The sequence below is a fragment of the Lepidochelys kempii genome, chromosome 11 (assembly GCF_965140265.1).
Source record: "Lepidochelys kempii isolate rLepKem1 chromosome 11, rLepKem1.hap2, whole genome shotgun sequence".
Lineage (NCBI taxonomy): Eukaryota > Metazoa > Chordata > Testudines > Cheloniidae > Lepidochelys > Lepidochelys kempii.
This window is the reverse complement of record NC_133266.1, coordinates 67,857,388-67,875,454: the sequence shown is the minus strand read 5'-3', so window position 1 is coordinate 67,875,454 and position 18,067 is coordinate 67,857,388. Positions and strand designations below refer to the sequence as shown.

At 42.2% G+C, this 18,067-nt stretch overlaps 2 protein-coding genes across 4 annotated transcripts in view; one reads left to right on the top strand and one right to left on the bottom strand.

The window, feature by feature from the left end:
• Positions 1 to 18,067, top strand: part of BARD1 (BRCA1 associated RING domain 1) — an 81,105-nt gene that overhangs the window by 57,817 nt on the left and 5,221 nt on the right. For both annotated transcript variants that reach the window (XM_073306728.1, XM_073306727.1), the window contains 2 exons: positions 4,901 to 4,998; positions 5,720 to 6,048. In XM_073306728.1, coding sequence (XP_073162829.1) covers positions 4,901 to 4,998; positions 5,720 to 6,048 — 427 coding nt within the window. The remainder of the gene's footprint in view (positions 1 to 4,900; positions 4,999 to 5,719; positions 6,049 to 18,067) is intronic.
• The window catches only part of VWC2L (von Willebrand factor C domain containing 2 like), a 128,633-nt gene continuing 114,497 nt past the window's right edge, over positions 3,932 to 18,067 (bottom strand). The window contains exon 4 of one of the 2 annotated variants that reach the window (XM_073306732.1): positions 3,932 to 5,290. In XM_073306732.1, the coding sequence (XP_073162833.1) occupies positions 5,271 to 5,290 (20 nt within the window). In that variant the 3' untranslated portion in view covers positions 3,932 to 5,270. Of the gene's footprint in view, positions 5,291 to 7,453; positions 7,858 to 18,067 lie in introns of those variants that run through there. The other variant, XM_073306731.1, reaches the window with a different exon arrangement.

Sequence of the window (18,067 nt, the reverse complement as noted above, 5' to 3'; positions counted from 1 at the left end):
GACTATAAATATTGCACTTACATTTCAGTGTGATATTTGAGCCTGTTTCACTTGTGTGCTTTGTCATGCTGGGAGGCAGTGAATTACAATTTTCACTGTCGCCGCTTTCAGCTCCTCTTTTTAAAATTCTGTCCATTTTGACTTCGCAACCACGTACACCCCATGACAACTTCAACCTCATTAACGTGCTTGCATACCTCAGTAAAGACATAAAATGCCTGTCTAATACAGTGTATATACGCACGTTACGTTACCATATAATTTAGTATATAGAGCAATATAAACAAATCATATGAAATTTTAGTTTGTACTGACTTCGCTAATGCTTTTTATGTAGCCTGGTGTAGAACTAGGCAAATACCTAGATGAGTTGACGTACCCCTTGGAAGACCTCTGCATATCCCCGGGGATACGTGTACCCAGGTTGAGAACCACTGGTATATAGGTTTCAGAGTAGCAGCCGTGTTAGTCTGAATCCGCAAAAAGAACAGGAGCACTTGTGGCACCTTTAGAGACTAACACATTTATTTGAGCATGAGCTTTCATGGGCTACAGCCCACTTCAAGCTTATGCTCAAATAAATGCGTTAGTCTCTAAGGTGCCACAAGTCCTCCTGTTCTTTTTACTGGTATATAGGATGCCACTATGCTAGGCACCGTACATAAAACAGACAGTCCTGCCCTAAAGAGTGTAGAATCCAAGTACCCTGTCTCCTGTACTGAAATGGTAGGTTCTTTAAGAGTAGGAATCAGCTTTCTGTGTAATTTGAACTGTGTCTACCACAGTGGGGCTCTGTTCTATAATTGGGGCTTCTAGGTGCTATCACAAAACAGTTGTTCTAATGTTCTCAGAGGTGCAGCCTTCCCTAGAGTAATGTGTTCGGTTCTAATCATCCTAGTTAAAAAAGGATATAGCCGAAACAGTGGTCTAGAGACATGGGAAGACTTCTGTCTGAGAAGAAAAAGATTGAGACTTACAGACTACTCCAATAAGAGGGAGCTCTGATACAAGTAAACATAATTAACACTATGGAAAAGTATTTTGGGCCTTTCTGTTAACTTTTCTCATATTAGAATCTGAGGATATTCAATTGAACTAATTCACTCAGAACAGAAAAGAAATACAAAGTATATGACTAACCTGTGGAACTCATGGTCACAATATATCAGTAAGGCCAACAAGTAAGTAGCTTTAGAAATACTTACGGAGGAGAATGTCCACAGTTAGTGTTTGGCTTATATGCTAAAGCAAAAGAGATTACAATTTTTTTATTCTCACAGGGTTTGGAAGAAACTTCCCCTATGGGAAAATTATTCCATAATTATTTGTATTAGGATTTCTTGCACCTTCCTCTGTAGCATCTGGTCCTTACAACTTCCAGACAGGATACTAAAACAAATAAACCACTTCTCTGATCTAGTATGGCAATTTTAATATTTCCTTCACTTCCTTATGCATTCTTGTGTCTCTGCTGTTATCCTGTGTGTATTGTCTGTTCTCTTCCAAGCGGTGCTGTTTCCTGACCACCTATTAGTCATGCTATTTGACAGTAAAATGACATCTAGGATTTAGAAGTTTGAAGCAGCAACTGACATTCCCGTATTGCTGAGGATTCTAGTAATTTTCACATTGCTTCCCATACACAGACAGGAACAAGGTACGGGAGATTAGAGAAGAGACTTAATGACAGCTGTTCAAAAAGCATCTCAGCACACGTGGTTCTGTAAAACCGTCTAGCCGTGAGTTGTCGAATATTACAAGAGCGATGACTTAAAACAAGTTCTGCTTCAGCATCGTTATAGGATAGACTTTCTCAAATGGTGGAAGCCTACAGTCATATTATTACAAAGATCACTCCAAGGAGTGGTATATAACCTTAGTGAAGTCAACTCACTTAAAATGTCTGCATTTGAAAGATTTTCATCTGTGCACCAATAACTTATGCCCAAGACTTCTTTCCGTAACTAAGTGTACCGTGTACATTGTGTGATTCTGATAAAGTGGAGGTTAAAATGAATGAGATGAAAAGTCTTCAGACAAACCTTTATTAGTAGGGTGTGTGCATGTGTATACGTTTTAAAAAAATACTTAGCACTAATTCCTGTAACATTTCTAACTCTCAGTGTTGGAGCTTAGTGAAAATGAGATGGGTAACATCAGTATCATCGTCACTATCTTGGTTAAATGTTCTCATGGCAGTTAAAAAATTAAACCATTACAATGACTGCAATTAAATTTTACTGAAAGGATTTATCAGTGGAGTTGCCTGCATGAAATGGGGAGACATAGGTATGCAGAGAAGATTTAATGTACTTTGCATTTTCTGCTAAAATAGATGCCTTTTACCAGTTAGTCACTTTCACGATTTAAAGTTCAGTTATCCTCAGGGAAGTAACTCTGTAAAAAGATAACGTAGTGTTCCATATTCGTTCTGCTTCCTCTTTTGCTCTTATCAAATTTGCTTTGTTTACCACTGCCAGCACTACAAGTTCAAGTTGTCATTTGAAAATCAAGTTGTGATTAATCTAGCCTTGTAAAGCCTCACCTTCCTTAGCAAGGATCCTGGAATTTGAACTTTGCTGGCAGATTGACTGATGCATGAAGCAGAATAGCATAAAGCCTGTTCTCCAACAGGTATACTGGCTCTGCACTGCTAGCAAATAACCCAGATTTGTTGGTAACCCAAACAGAAAATGTGCGGTTGTCATTCTGTTTTCCTGACCAAAGCCGCTCTTTGAAAAATATAAACTGATACTTCAATGTTAATAGTCTAATACTTTTTCAGAGGTGCTGTGCACATGCAACTTTCATTTACTTTATTGGAGTTGTGGGTGTGGAGTATTTCTGAAAATTGAGGCATATATTTTAACATGCATTTTAAATATGGGAAACTTTTAATGTACTTTTCTATAAAAGTAAAAAGTTTATTTGTGGTGATCTGTAGATAATGCAAGGACCAGTCCTGTTTTCAAAGCTAGATCAGGTAGTACATTTCTCCTTTTAATTATAAGTAATACTCATTAACATCCGTGCATTCTTGAGAGGAGGGGAAAAAACCCAACCTTAAGGTTAAGTCCTATTGGGATTTCCTTCTGTCCATGTGCAGTGGTATCAACGTAAGGGTTGTGGGAGTCGTTTTAAAACTATGGTTAGTGCTTGAGTTATGAAAACCTTTGAAATATTTTGTCAGTATTTGCTGCTCTGGGTCTCCAGTAAATACGTGATTTCTTCCTTTTTGAGAAAATAAGTATCTTTTTGGAACCCTTTTTAAATTTTGTGCAAGTTCATGTTAATTTCCCACAAAGGAATTGAGCAGAACACGCACAGATTCAGGCTGGCATGCATAGATGAGAGGGAAAAAAATGTGGAAAACATAGTGTTGTGGCATGTAGACTAGGCCTGTAGAATTTTTGACCTCCCCATATACGGGAGGCCCTGTTTGCAATCAAATATATAAGCACAACTTGCCTCATCAAATTATCATTTGCTTTCATGTAAACAAATAGCTTGGTGAGTTTTTTATTTATAACTTGTCTTAAAATTCAAAAATCAGAATGAAAATTAAAATCAAACTGATCAGTGGCCTGTTGGAGCACAGTTGGGCTTTCAGGCTCCTTGGGGTTGGCACAAGCTGGAAGATCTCTCTCTTAAGGTTCAGTAGTGCCACCCATCACCATAGCAATGTCCTTCATAGACTTCATGGAATCTCGGGCTCTTCTTCCTTTGGGGGCTAAAAACTGTAAGTAGGGTTGGTTTTTTTTTGTCCTGGTTGAGTTTTGGTTTTGTTGGTTTCCGATTTTAGGATGGGTGGGGGGCCTGTGTATAATGGAGTGTCAATATTGTGAGTACTACTGAGCAAGTGCACCTTTTGATGGCTGTTAACAGGTTTTATTGATCTTCTTTCAAAAGCAGCTTCACAAATGTGTATTCATGTAGCATTCACACTTGTGCACCTCTAAAACTCTACTCAAATGCAAATAAATTGGTGAATCTGAAAGGGAAAAGCCAAAGTTAAGGTATTCGGATGTTTCTGTTCTGATTTCAAACATCAACTACAAATGACCTGTTCCTGATCATTTTCATTAAAACAGGAATGAAATGTGATTCCTTATATTAGTAATGCAATACAGAGTCAGCTTTTTATTAGCTTATAACCAGCCCAGGTCAGGCACTTGCTATCGTCTGATGGCTGTTGGTTGGCCTCCAAAATAAGGTTATTTAAGGGGCGAAATGATCAGCAAAGCAGTAGTTAATTGTGACATTTTAAAATGTCTGTTAATGACACTTCAGAGTTCATGCCCAATGGGAGATGGAGTTCATACTTGTCTGTCATTGTTTCAGGCAGCTTGAAGACCTGATGCAATTTTGTCCGTCTGATTTGTATTCGGAAGATTATTTGTGCAATCGTGAGAACTATGCATGGTGGTTGGGTTTTTTCCCCCTAATTGAAATGAAAGCTTAGATTCTGCAGCATGAATGTCCAGCAGAGTCACTTAAATATATCAGGCAGGCCCAGTGTATGCTGTGGATGGAACGTTTGACGCCACTCAGCTACAGTGCTCTACTGCAGTACCTATTCCATCTAGGAGTAGGATTTCATTTTCCAGGGGCATCAAGCTATCATCTTTCAGAAGCACTTCTATAAATTCACTTTAAAGAAATTCTTAGAAATTGGCTAAAGTGGAATCTCTTAGTCTTTGATGTTGCAAGGATTTCCACATATGTTTAACTTGATCTGGTAGGAATAATCCCTTTGACTTCAATGTAACTATTCACAGTATGTAAAATTAAGCACACATGTAATTCTTTGTTGAAATGCGACCTGAATATATGAAGTACTCCTGTGAGTTGGCAATAACAATGTTTTGCTCTGTTGCCTTGACATGTGGCCTAATTGCAGGGGTGAAGGCATGTTTGCAAAGCAGAATTCGTGAACGAGAGGAGAAGTATGAAATCTGTGGTGGCCCACGAAGAGGCAGACTCAACCAAGACCAGCTGGTAGCTATTTTTTTTTAAGTGATCTTTTATACCACTACCACATGCGTGGATAAGAGATTTAATACTTCAGTGTGCACTTATTCAGGTGTTTTTGTGAGTGGTGATTGAATTTATTGTTAATGATGGTCACAAGCTGTTAATGGATATCTGACTTATATTCCCATAAATCTTGCCAAAGCTTCAGAGGGAAGTCTCCGTGTCATTATGCAAGAAGTTGCATGAAACACAAAGGCTGAAGTTTCCTCTAGGATTCTCCAGTCCAGTTTCAGTTGCTACTTGGAATCACTCCCATCTAAAAGGAAGGAAAAATATTGTAATTATTTTTCATTCAGTCTAGGTCCATCCTATCTTTTTAACTAACATCTCCTGATTTAAATGGACTGGTGGTGTGATGTAATTTTATCACTTGTATTGTTGTGGCACCTAGCAGCCCTAACCAAGACCAGGGCCCTATCGTGATAGGCACTGTACTAACAGAGGACAAAGGTGTTCCTTGCCCCAGGGAGCTTACAGTCTAAGTAAATGCCTTTCAGAGACTAGCTTTAATTGGTTGGAAACGTATATTGAGGTTTCTAGAAACTGGAATGGTAACTTGTTGCACAACTTAGCCTATATTTTCTGATGCTCCTATTGAGCTAATGCTTGTTCCTTTGACTTCCCCATCATATGCGGAGCTGTGGAACCCTGTACTTATTCTATTTCTTGTTTTCTTTTTTCTTAGCTGCCTAAGTTGTTTGATGGTTGCTACTTCTATTTTTGGGGAACTTTCAACCACCACCAGAAGAATGATCTCATAGAGCTGGTTAAAGCAGCAGGAGGACAAATCCTCATTAGGCAGCCAAAGCCAGATAGCGACGTGACCCAGACCATCAACACAGTGGCATACCATGCCGAACCTGGTTCTGACCAGAGTTTCTGCACACAATACGTTATCTATGATGTGTCTTCTAAATACAACCCAGATAAAATTCGCCAAGGCAAAGTCTGGATGGCCCCTTCCAGCTGGCTTATAGATTGTGTGACGTCATTTCAGCTGTTACCTGTTACAAAGTGAGTATCCCGGCAGCATGAACAAGTTTCACAAATGACCTCCGAGCCTCTTGGGCAGTTGGAACACACTGCTAGGCAGTCTAGAATCAAAAGCTAAAACCGCTCTTCATTATCCACACTTAAAACCACAGTAGAACCCATTAATGACTGGGAGACTCACTGTGAATTGCTGAATTTTGTGAATAAATGAGCAAGCAATGAAAAATAAGGATAATGCATCAAAAATGTACTTTAAGTTAATTTGACACAGCTAATTTTCAGTTGTTATATTTCAGCATACTAATATATGTTCCATATAGTATTTTGTAATTTATAATGAAGTCTTTGTAACATGAAACCTTTATAACACCCTTTGTTGTTCAAACCTTCCCTTCAAAGTGGATGAAATCACCATTTCTTATGTGTGATGTATAAATTAACAGCGTTCTACCGTAAGTATCACATAGTCAGATTTCCCTTTAAAGCCAAGAATTAAAAAATAGAACCCTAAAGTTAAATGCCTAAAACCATACTCCAGCATCTGCCTAATTTCACTGAGATCTAAGGTAGCTGTGTGCTCAGCACTTTTGAAAATGAATACAGATTTAGGAGTCTAACTTCAGACTCCTAAGTGGTATTTGCAAAACCACCTAAGTTACTTAGGACAAGTCCCATTAGACATTCCATAGGATTTGTGGTCTTAAGTCACTTAGGCACTTTTGAAAAATCCCACCCCTCTATTTAAAAATCTTGACCTAACCTACTCTTAATGTTTCACAACAGCATATGAGTCATTATCAAAACTCATTCCACTTTCATACCTGTAAATATATAATTTAAAAAAATCCTAGCAAAATAGCATCTCATTTAAGGTGTGATTTTTTTAAAAAAAAAGTTAGATTTAAAGAGTCAGATTACAGCTATCATAAGAATTGTTTTATCCATGCGTACAAATGGTAATTGTATTACACATATCACTGCTATCATAGCCCCTTTAATGGGAAAACTACGGCACCCACAAGCATAAAATCATGCCTTTTAGAAAATAGAGTTTTTATTAAAAATTTATCCTGATTGCATTTGAGTGAAATTTGACATTTTACATATTTCGTTCTAATCACTGATTTTTATTGAATCCTTTATTGCTTTCTTAATTGACCACAGTTTATGTTAATGTCTATAATCTTGCTTTTTTTCAATGTATTCGAATGGCTTGTGAAGCTTTTCATCCTGTAGGTTGCATATGGTATAATCATGACTTGGAGCCGGGTGATTGTAGTGATTGCTATGTGATGATGACGATGGCTGTGTGATGGGATTAAGCCTTTGTGTTCGTATTTTGTATTGCTTGTAATAAAACTTACGGTGCCAATGACTAAAATAATTTATTACGTAAGTTTAGCTGCAGAATAGATATGAAGCTTGTACATAACTTAACGAGAATTTCAGAATTATTTTGCATAAATTCCCGACACAGCAGCTGAGCGCAACAAAGATTCCGTCTGTGGGAGACTCTTCTGCGGGAAGGACAAATGATTTCTTTTCTATAGCCATTGTCACTGGGGATTGTAGGCCATTTCCATTATTCTCCATGGAACTCTTTGTGGAATGTTGCTTTCTTCGCAGACAGTACAATGGGTAAAATTTTCAGAAGCGGCAAAGTGACTTTAGGAGCTGAAGACCCCGGGATGTAGATCTCTCATTTATCCTGGGTAGCCTTCGGACTGTCACCGTATACTAAAAGCAGGTCTCGTGCACTTGGCTTTGTGTGTGCAAGCGTGCGCACAAATTTCACTGATTAACGGAGTAACTGTTGCAAACTGCTGATTTCTGTGAATAAGCAAACGATGTGAGTAAACACTACAGAGGCGAACATGTATCCATTAATTTATTTTGACACTGGTAGTTCAGTTAACAGCGAAATATCAAATCTAAGTAATAGACTATAGCATACTTCATAAAAATAAGACGCATTCACTGCTGTTGTCATGGAGCACAGCTTTACACCAACAGGGAGTTTAACCCTTTAAGGATTTACTAATCTAATCACTCTCCTCAGAATTTTAAGTGGAGAATCCACCATTTGGGGAGGTTTAGGGGAGCTGCAAATTCTAAATCACACACATGGGAATTAAGGACTGAATAGAAGTGAGGTTAGAAACTATAGAATCATAGAATATCATAGAATCATAGAATATATAAAGTTGCCACAACTCAATGTCAGGGGATGGGAAAAATAACCACATCCTCCTAAGTTTATTTGGTTTGCTCACAAGTGGACTTTTGTGTTTTTCTGAACTAGATCACATTTCCAAACTGGGTTTCTATGAAATGCTGCAAGAACCATATAACATCAGACTGAGTGTTACCTAGTCTTCTCAGCAGAACATACAAAAGTCATAAACTTGGGCCCAGATCTTGCAAGATTTTCTCTGCAGTCAGACTTTTGTTGATTTCAAGGGGGCTCTGTGTAGGTACCAGAATCTGCCTATGGGAATAATTGCAGGATCAGGGCCAGTTTTAGGGCTAGAAGATGGAATAATTCTGTAAAAAATAAATATATATATTTGAGACTACACAAGAATTTTTTAAAATCCGCTAAGAGAACCAGTATAGCAGTATTCACTTTGAGTGTTTCAACTCTAGTACTTAGTATAGTTTACATTTACTGTTAAATTTTTTGACTTGCTGCTTATTTAAAAAAAGCTGTACCCTCACATTAATTTAATTTGATTTCCAAGTGGTTTGGGTATTTGATTCCATAGGATGACCTGGTGAGGTTACTGCTGCAAAGGGAATTATTTATTTGATGTAGACAAAGAATCAAAGATGCAGAAAACAGAAACGCTGTTCAGATTTCACAAAAGTTAGGATTCTGTAGCTTTACTTCTGTAAAAGGCCAAACAAGGGCACGCCTAGAACCCCTTTTGAAGCATTTGGGGCCAATTTTAAACGTTTGAGCTTCCTGGTTCTGAATCTTGATTGCAATCCACAACTCTTACTAATCATTGTAAACAGGTTCAACACCTGTCTCTGCCACAGACTTGCTGTGTGACCTTGGGGAGGTCACTCAGTCTGTTTGAGACAAAGTTCCCCATCTGTGAAATGGAGAGAATACTTCTGCCTCGCTGGGCTGTTGAGGATAAAATCATTAATGTCTACTGGGTACTCCTGTAAGGGTAATAAGGCCTTTACAAGTGCTTAATCAGCAAAAGCTGGCCTACACAGCTAAATAGACAAGACAGACAAAGAGATGGGAAGAGAAGCATAAAGGTCATGTAGCAGAGCCAGGAACAGAACCTAGGTCTCCTGGTTCCCAGCCCTGTGCTCTGACCACTGTACAGTTCTCTTAATTAAACACTTTCCTTTCTGTTGTGTTTGCTTTCAGAGAGTGTTTTTGACTCCATTTAGTTCTTCCAGAAATCAGTGTGCCACACTGATGTTGGGCCACTCTGGATTAAATTCTGTAGCAAAATTTAAATTTCTGCCACAGCATGAAATAAAATCCAAAGCTCTTTTCCTGAATGAAATATTAATATGGACAGCATAATAGGAGATTGTGTTATCTACATTAATATTCAATTCAATACCAAGGCCTCTGGTTTGGAGGTATTTTTCCCCCATTTATTTTGTGCTGTGGCAGCAATGTGAATTTTTCACACTGCTGATAACATGAACTGCATTGCAGAGGTGCCAGAGGAGGTGGAGGGATTGGCAGCCGGGAGTCAGGCACCGTTGGAGGGACGATTTGGCAGCTAAGAGCAGTATCGTGCTGGGCTGCAATCAGTAAACCAGACAGACATGCCCAAGGTCACGCACTGAGTGAGGCACTGAAAGCAGGAGTTCCAGCTGTGACTCCTGTCACCACTGGACACACCCCTTTTAGAGGCACATCCCGTGGCCTGAATGCAAAGCCCCTTGACATCAATGGGAGTATTTCCACTGAATTCTTTTGGATCAGGGTCTGGCTCCAGAAGCTGTGACTATTGGCTGCTGTTAGTAAGGAAGGTAATCAAGTCAAGTACCATTGACTGGGCAACAAAGATATATTGTGTTTAAGCCATCCAGAGCCCCCATTGAACAGTTTCCAGATTGTGTTTTAAACTCCACCAACCCTGAGCAATTCTTTTATGGCCATAGGCAGAAGGTTTAATAGAGAAACTGTCATTAACACAAGTGTTAATATAATTTAACTGTAGCGAGGAGACTACAATTAAAGGCTAAGAGGGTCACCCCCACCTCCAAGCCATCAGATTCCCATTTCTTTGCTTTTAACACACTTGTCAAACACAAAGCAGTAAAACCTTTCAGGCATGAAATCACACTGAGCCATTGTTTTCAAATGATGGCCTGCCATGGAAGACCATTTCTAGACATGGCATTTTTAGAGAAATTGCTTGGTGAAAGATATCTTAACTTGCGCAGTGAGAAACACAGGAAACTTCCTGACCAAATAAACCCCGTTCAGGCTCTTGGACATAGACCCGATTTTCCAAAGAGCTTGGCACCAATTTAAACCCCTAATTAAGGGCCAGATTTTCAGAAGTGCTCAGCAGCACCTGTTGCACCATTTACGGCCAGATTTTCCGAAGAGCTCAGCACCCAATGTTCTGGGCTCCATGGAAGATCTGGCCACTTTTTTTGTGCCTCATTGGGACCTTAAATTCTTTGGAAAAGTTGCCCCGGCGTTATGGGTACTGAGCACTTGAAAAATCAGCCCTTAGGAAGAAATCCAGTGCTCAGTGAAGCAAACAGGCTCAGATTGACAGCAATGAGTGTTGGATTGCCCCTTTGAAGGTGTTCTTTTGGAATTTTGAGTCTTCTGGTCATAAATATTAGGAGTGATACTTCAAGGTCCTTAGCATTCTCATCTCCCATTGAAATAGATGGGAGCACCCCGTGAGAACAGACCTAGTATGCTGATGTTTAACTGATAATTGTTTCATTTCCACCAACCCCCAATACATTACTCAGGTGTTGAAGGTGTTTTCCAAGTCAAACTTTGTGTTTTACATGAAAATATGGGATTGCAATCCCTGATTCTTCTTCTAGTAGATGCAGCCATGTATTCCACTTAGGTGTGTGCGTGCTCAGCACACCAGAGCAGGAGAATCTTGCATAGCAGTAGTCATAGAGGGGTGGTGGTCATGCTTCATGGCTATCGTCCCTGCCCTGGCTGTATGAGGCAGTGCTGCCCTGACCCCACTCAGTTCCTTCTTACCGCCTGTGGCTGGAGTCGGAGCTCTGTGTGGTTTAATCTCACAATCCTCCATCTCAGTGATTTTTTTCTAGTTGTATATAGTTAGTGCCCTAGGGTGAGTTAGATTTAGGGTTAGTTGCGTATTTCCCTGGGGATGCCCTCACCAGGCTGTAAGCACTGTCCTTTGTGTCTGGGGGGGAAGTGATTCCCAGCATTCCCCACATGCGGTGCTTGCTCTGCTTGGGCAAGGCTCATGTCAAAGAGCAATGTTCGATGTGCACATCATTCATGAAACAGACTCGGGTGGCTTAGAGACCTTCTCCTAAAGCAGCACCTGCTCCAACAGACCATGCGTCCTGCTTCGGCACCGAGGCCTACGTCAGACCGGAGGTCGCCCTAAGGTTCTGAGAGAGCTGCTGTTTTGCACTCTGGACCTGGCACCTCGCCAAAGAGACAGTGGAGCCATTCCCCATCGAGGAAATGGTTGTATAAGACCTATTGTGACCACTCCGTGACTCTTCTGCCTCCTCCGGACAGCGTATGGGTTGGTGTGGTGTTAATGGTGGCGTACAGGTTGGAGCAGCTCCCTGTAACCATTCCCTGATACCGCGTAGGGAAGTGTCCTGTGGGCTGTCTTTACGGCTTGGGGCATTCTGACGATTGACCCATCTGCTACAAGGGTCAACAGGAAATGCCATCTGTTCTGCTCTTGCGAGGGCCTTTGTTCAGGCTCCCTCTCTGATGCCTTCCATCTGTGCTGGCATATGGAGCTCCTGAACGCTTCCCCCCCCAAGCCTGATCATTCCACAGGTCAGCCTCAAGCTGAAAATGGATGGGGCCAAGCTCATCCTCATTCCCCAGGGATGGTGAAGAGTTGGTTCTCTGACCTTCTCATGCTGTCAGTTCAGCCTCTCATACCCTTTCTTCTCCATCCTAACCTACCCTCACAGAATCACGGTCATACCTTGCATCCCGGGCTCAGGTCCTTGCATCTCCCAGTGTGGGTGCTTTGTGGTTGAGTGAGGCAGGAGGGCATTGCTTGACAGCCGTCCAACAGGTTCTCCTTAATAATAGAAAGCCCTCTCCCAGAATGGCCTATACAGCTCAGTGGAAGTGGTTTTCAGTGTGGTCATTCGCCCACAGAGTTCAATTGATGCTCGCATCTACCCAGTACATCTTGGAGTACTGGCTACATCCTCAGCCTGCGGGCCTTGCGCTCAGCTCACTGAGAGTGCATCTTGTGCCAATTTCAGCATTTCACCCCTCACTCATGGAAGATCAGTCTTTTCCAATGCAAGATTTCTCAAAGGACTTCTTCGCCTCCATCCACCAATCCAAGAGCCGTTCCAGTGTGAGACCTTAACGTGGTCCTGGCGGCCTTAATGGAACCACCGTTCGAGCCTCTGGCATCTTGTTCCTTCCCGCTTTTGTGTGAGAAACGTGCATGCCTGGCGCGAATAATATCTGCAAGGCGGGTCTGTGAGCTGCAGGCTTTGAGGGCACGGCCTCCCTACACACAATTCTCTAAAGATAAAGTAACTTTATAGCTGCACCCAAACTTTTTGTCTAAGGTGGTCTCTTGGTTTCATTTGAGCTACGTGGTATGTTTGCTGCGTTCTTTCCTAAGCTGCGTTCATCTCCGGAGGAGCAGCGTCTCCACACTGTAGACGTCAAGTGATGGCTAGCCTTCTACCTGGACAGGACTAAACCATTTGCTGCTTCTCCTCATCTGTTTGTGTCAAATGCAGATTGTATGAAGGGGCAAGTGGTCTATTCATCTACGATCTCTTTGTGGATATCATCTCATATCAAGACTGCATACAAAATAGCTTTGATGGCACCTCCTCAGTGGGTGCGAGCTCAAGCAATGTCAGTAGTTCCTCAGTGACATCTCAATAGGGGACATCTGAGGGCTGCCACGTGGTCATCGATGCATACATTCATGAACCATTACGCTATTACCACATCAAGCAGAGTGGATGCAAGCGTTGGGTGGGCAGTCCTGCAATCCTTGTTCAGACAGACTCTGAGCCCTGCCTCCTGTGGGCGCTGCTTGTGAGTCACCTAAGTGCTATACATGGCTGCATCCACTAGAAGAAGAAGAAACGGTTACTTGATGCAGACGTGTTGTGCGACCCATCCTCTGTCCCCTCTGCATTGGAGTCTAGTCTCTGGGCATTCAGTGCAAAGGAACTGAAGGGCGGTGCGGGGGAGCTGCCTCATGTAGCCCGGGGAGGGGCTATGGCCATAAGGCATCAGCGCGGCCCCTCTACGGCTACTACTAGGCAAAATTCTCCAGCTCTGGTGGACTGGATGCATGCACACCTACGTGGATTACCCATCTGCATCACATCTTGAAGACCCACCGTTATAGTAAGTTACCGTTTCTTTATTTCTATTATTGTATATGATTTATTCGGAAAGGATTTACTTTAGAGTGTAAATAATTGGTCGCAGACAACTTTAATAGAAGAAAGGGAAAGTCTTGCAGGTGGAGCCAGTGGTTTTAAGTTTGAATTAAAAATGAAGGAGCTGATCCATGCAAAATGTCTGTTACTTTCCCTGTCGCATGCCCTAAAGAGTGATGCTGCAACCTGGAGCACGCACACGGCCGGTGTTTTGAGAGAGGGTGCACTTCAGTTATGAGGGAGCCTGAGGGGTTCGCATTAGGGACTAGACCGTTGGACTTGTGGTTTCACTTCTCAGGCAGGGCTGCTAGACAGAGGAGCAACACCCCAAGAGTGTGTCTAGAGACCCCAGCCGGGGGCAGTGCCTGGACTGCGTTCTGACCCAGGAGACTTAAAGGGCACAAGGAGCCCAGTGAGGTGGGCTCCAAACCCCACAGACTGGGGAGCATCCAGCCAGAGGCGGGAGCACCACCAGACCATGTGTCTGAGACACAAGTGCTTCCATGGTGCAACTGTCTCACACTGACCATGGGGAGGGGATTGAAAGAGGCACTACATGCTTGAGTCCTTGTCCCATAATATGCTTATGTTTGCACACCTTCTTTCATCCCGAAGGATCCCAAAGCATGCTGCAAACAGTGGCCCTGGCCTTGCATTGTGCTTCACTCTTGTGCTTTCGTGGGGCACCAGTGAAGTCAATGGGGATCTGAGCAGACCTCCTGGCATATGGGTCACATTCTGACTGCTTTGCACCACGCTGGCAAGGCAAACCCGACGTGTAGCTGGCCTGACCAACCAGTTAAGATGGATTTATGGCTGCCTTGCTATGCAGTCGGAGTGTATCAGCAAACATGATGATAGGTCAGATGCACTGTGTAGAACATATGCAGGTCTAGCTTGAGCTCTCATTTATACTAAGGCTGCTTTACCCTCCTGCGGCAATAAAGGGGCTTTTAAAGTGGGTCTGAACTGGCCCTTTTCACTGTCAGAGGGGGGTGAAGTGGCCTCAGTGATTGTATAATGCCACTGACCTGCAGCTGGGGTGGCAGCCAGCCAGTGCACGGTGGGGGAGGGGATAGAGAAATTCTGGCCAGTTACACTAGTGCAAACCCCTGCTCTTCTAGAATATCATCTGATCCAAGCTTTAATGCCCCCACACAAGCAGAAGGGGCCTCGACTTTATGGCCTCAGCTAGAAGACCCATCAGCGTTAAACATGGAACTTGATTCACGCTGAGAGCTCTAACCCATCCTCAGCAGCCTTCGTGGGAGGTGGCGAGAGGAGAGGGAGCCGTATTTGACTGAAAGCTATTTGCATTTTGCAAATTGTATCCATTATTGTTGTAATCCACCAAATTACGTGTTTGCGAGCCCATGAAAATCCCATTATTCTTGCTTTTATTTCCTCATCAGTTTGGCTCAGGGCACCAATTGTGTCAGCATGGAGCCTCATTAGTGCCGCTGATGTTAGAGCCATGAAGCAACTTAGTTCTCAAAGCACCTTTCTGAAAGAGACGGTTATGGCAAGCTCTCCGTATGACGGTACCAGCCTGCATCCCTTCCCGGAGCCATTTGTCGGTGCACACCTGCGGCAGGGCGACTAAAGCCGCTGCTGAGTTGTGTTGTCGTCCAGCCCCAGGAGCAGGTTGTGTCTGGGTTAACGGTTCTGAAAATACAGCCCAGAATCTCTGCATATAACAAATTGTCAGCTTCACACAACTCCTGGCTTATCAGGTATTGAAGGTCATGCCACATGTCATTCACAAGGCATATTCCCTAAGATTTGCAGGTCTTCCCTAGTGCTTACTCGGGTAACATACCCAGGGCACTCACACTAAGTATAGGCTTCAAGATCAGCCACTTGGAGTGGAGCAGAAGCCTTGGGGGAGCAATGAGCTTCTGAGGCGGTGAGTGAATAGAAGAGCGAGGTGCAAGACAGAGCAGGAGGAGGAGAGAAGGAAAGAGAGCGCCTCCATGCTTAAGTGGATGACCCTCAGGAGGTAGACAAAGAGTCCATTTCAAATGATTATTATCATGTTTACTAACATCTCAATACCCTGGTGACTGGTATTGCACAAAAGGCCCCTAGATAAAGAAGCTGCAAAGGTGGCTTAAATCCTTATTAGTGGTCCGGCTGCAGCCCCAGAAGCCAGGAAGTGCAAGGGTCTGTTGTATTTAGAACTGATGGAGAATGTTTTGACTAAACCTCTCTCTCTTTTTTTTTTTTTTGCCATTGGAAAATGCAGATTTGTGGAATCCAAAGCTGTTTGCGGGAAAGGGTTGGTTTTGACAAAGTTCCTCTATTGGGAGAGAAAAACGGAAGTGAAGAGCGTTGAAATGGGGGGTCTTTGGACACTTTCCCGTTTTTCAGTTCCAACCGACTTTTTCCTTCCACAATGAAATTAATTTAGAACAAACCTATTTAAAAAATAAAAAGGTCAAAAATGGAAACTGTTTGAAATTATTATGAGCCAAAAAATTGGGGCCGGGGAGGGGAGGGGTAGTTTTGGTTCACAAAGATGCAGAGATTGCATCCCGGGTCAGAACAGGAAACATTTTCAAAATCTCAAACATTCTTGCGGGGAATTCCTGCCCAACTAACCCTTTGCTCTAACTGTGCAAAGGGTTGTACGTGCACACGGTAGGAGACCTGAAGATTTCACCGTGTGACTCGACAAGACATAGGCAGCACTGTTCTGATGTTACAGCCAAGGCTCTGAGGCACAGAGAGAGTCAGTGAAATGCTCACGGTCACACCAGCAGGCTGTGGCAGAGCTGGGAATTGAACCTGGATCTCCTGACTCCAAGCCAAGAGCCTAACTGCACCATCTTTTCTCCTTGGCACCTCTTCCCCAGGCCTGTGCTCAGACTGTCGCCCTTGGTGTGTGGTATTATGAAGAATTAGATTCACAGAGTTCATCCTGCGATGTTCCAAATGGATTCCAGATGGCCAATTAAGCTATATTTTGTCCTAGTTTGCCAACAATCTTTCTAAAACTATCATTACTTATGAGGCTAAATCACAATTTCCTTTCAGTCCTGCAGAGCGATAAATCTTTTTACATTTTTTAAAATATTTGATCTCTTAAGTGAAATGCATCTGAGCACGGAAAGCAGGGTATATAATGAGCCCGTAGGATGTGATCCATATACACAAACTTAAAAGTCGATGATGGGCTCTCTGCTTCTCTCACACATGCACACACCTTAGCTGATATTAAACTTAGCATGTTAAAAAACTGAATTATAAATAGATTGATGTGAAAGTGATGAGAGAGAGTGGACGCAGGACCTTCATGAAGTGATTGTTCTTCACTGAAGGGAATCCTATACAATTCCTAATAGTGGGGGGGAAAATACACATGTCTAACTAGTTCACTGTATGGACGACTCCTTTGCAAAGTTAAAGTATTATATTAAAAAACCCTAAGTTAAATGAACATTAAAGTTGTAAAGTCAAGCACTCAAAAACTTAGGAAAATGCAAGAGAGGTAAACTATATGGCCACTTATGTGGGCTGGACAGTCATATTATTTGTGGGGTACTAAATAAGAGAGGATCTTTTTCAAAATCCTCAGTTCTGAGGGCCTTTTAAAGGTCTTCCATACAGTAACACTGTGTTAAACTAAACCTGTGTAGATTTTCTTTATTCAACTTTCTCCTCAAAACGCCTTGCCTTGGGGTACCACTTCTGCATCAGACTTTTGCAGGCTAATTCTCGACATTATGATCCTGCATGTCCTGATTTCCAGACAATGCCGACTAATGGATTTTTGCATTAGTAGCTAGTATCAGGAAATCTACTACCAAAAGGTTAATGTACATCCATTAGTTTTTTTTATTTGTTAGTACAAGACAACCAATTTCTGTAAATTCACAAGGACTTAAAAGGGCATGAAGCACTTGAAATCCTGTATCTGAGACGCGTTTGTGCTATTAATGTTGCTCTGATTAAATATTGTCGATGAAGCTTGATTCATTCACTGCACCTTAAGTAATGTGGTCTCTGCTTTCTGAGACACTAGTCTCAACAATAAAAAATTCTATTGTGTAGATCTTTGAGATTTTGTCTCCCTGGCACAGATCCCATTGGGAATGGCTTTCTAGCTCACATAGGTCCTGGATTACATGAGAAACCGTGATTTCACACATTTAAGTGTTCCCCAGTTACATTCCCAGTATGTTGAACAGAAGACAACCCAAAAAGAAATAATATAGCTTGTCCTACCCCATTTTGTGGCCTATGTTGTACGGAAGGTCAGGCAAAATGACATAATACTGTGGCTCGCAGATGACTATACCCCTTTCAGGAGTCTGATTGGTCTTGGTGCCCCCAAGTTTCACCTAATTTAAAAACTAGTTGCTTACAAAATCAGATATACAAATATAAAAGTGTCACAGCACACTATTACTGAAATATTGCCTACTTTCTT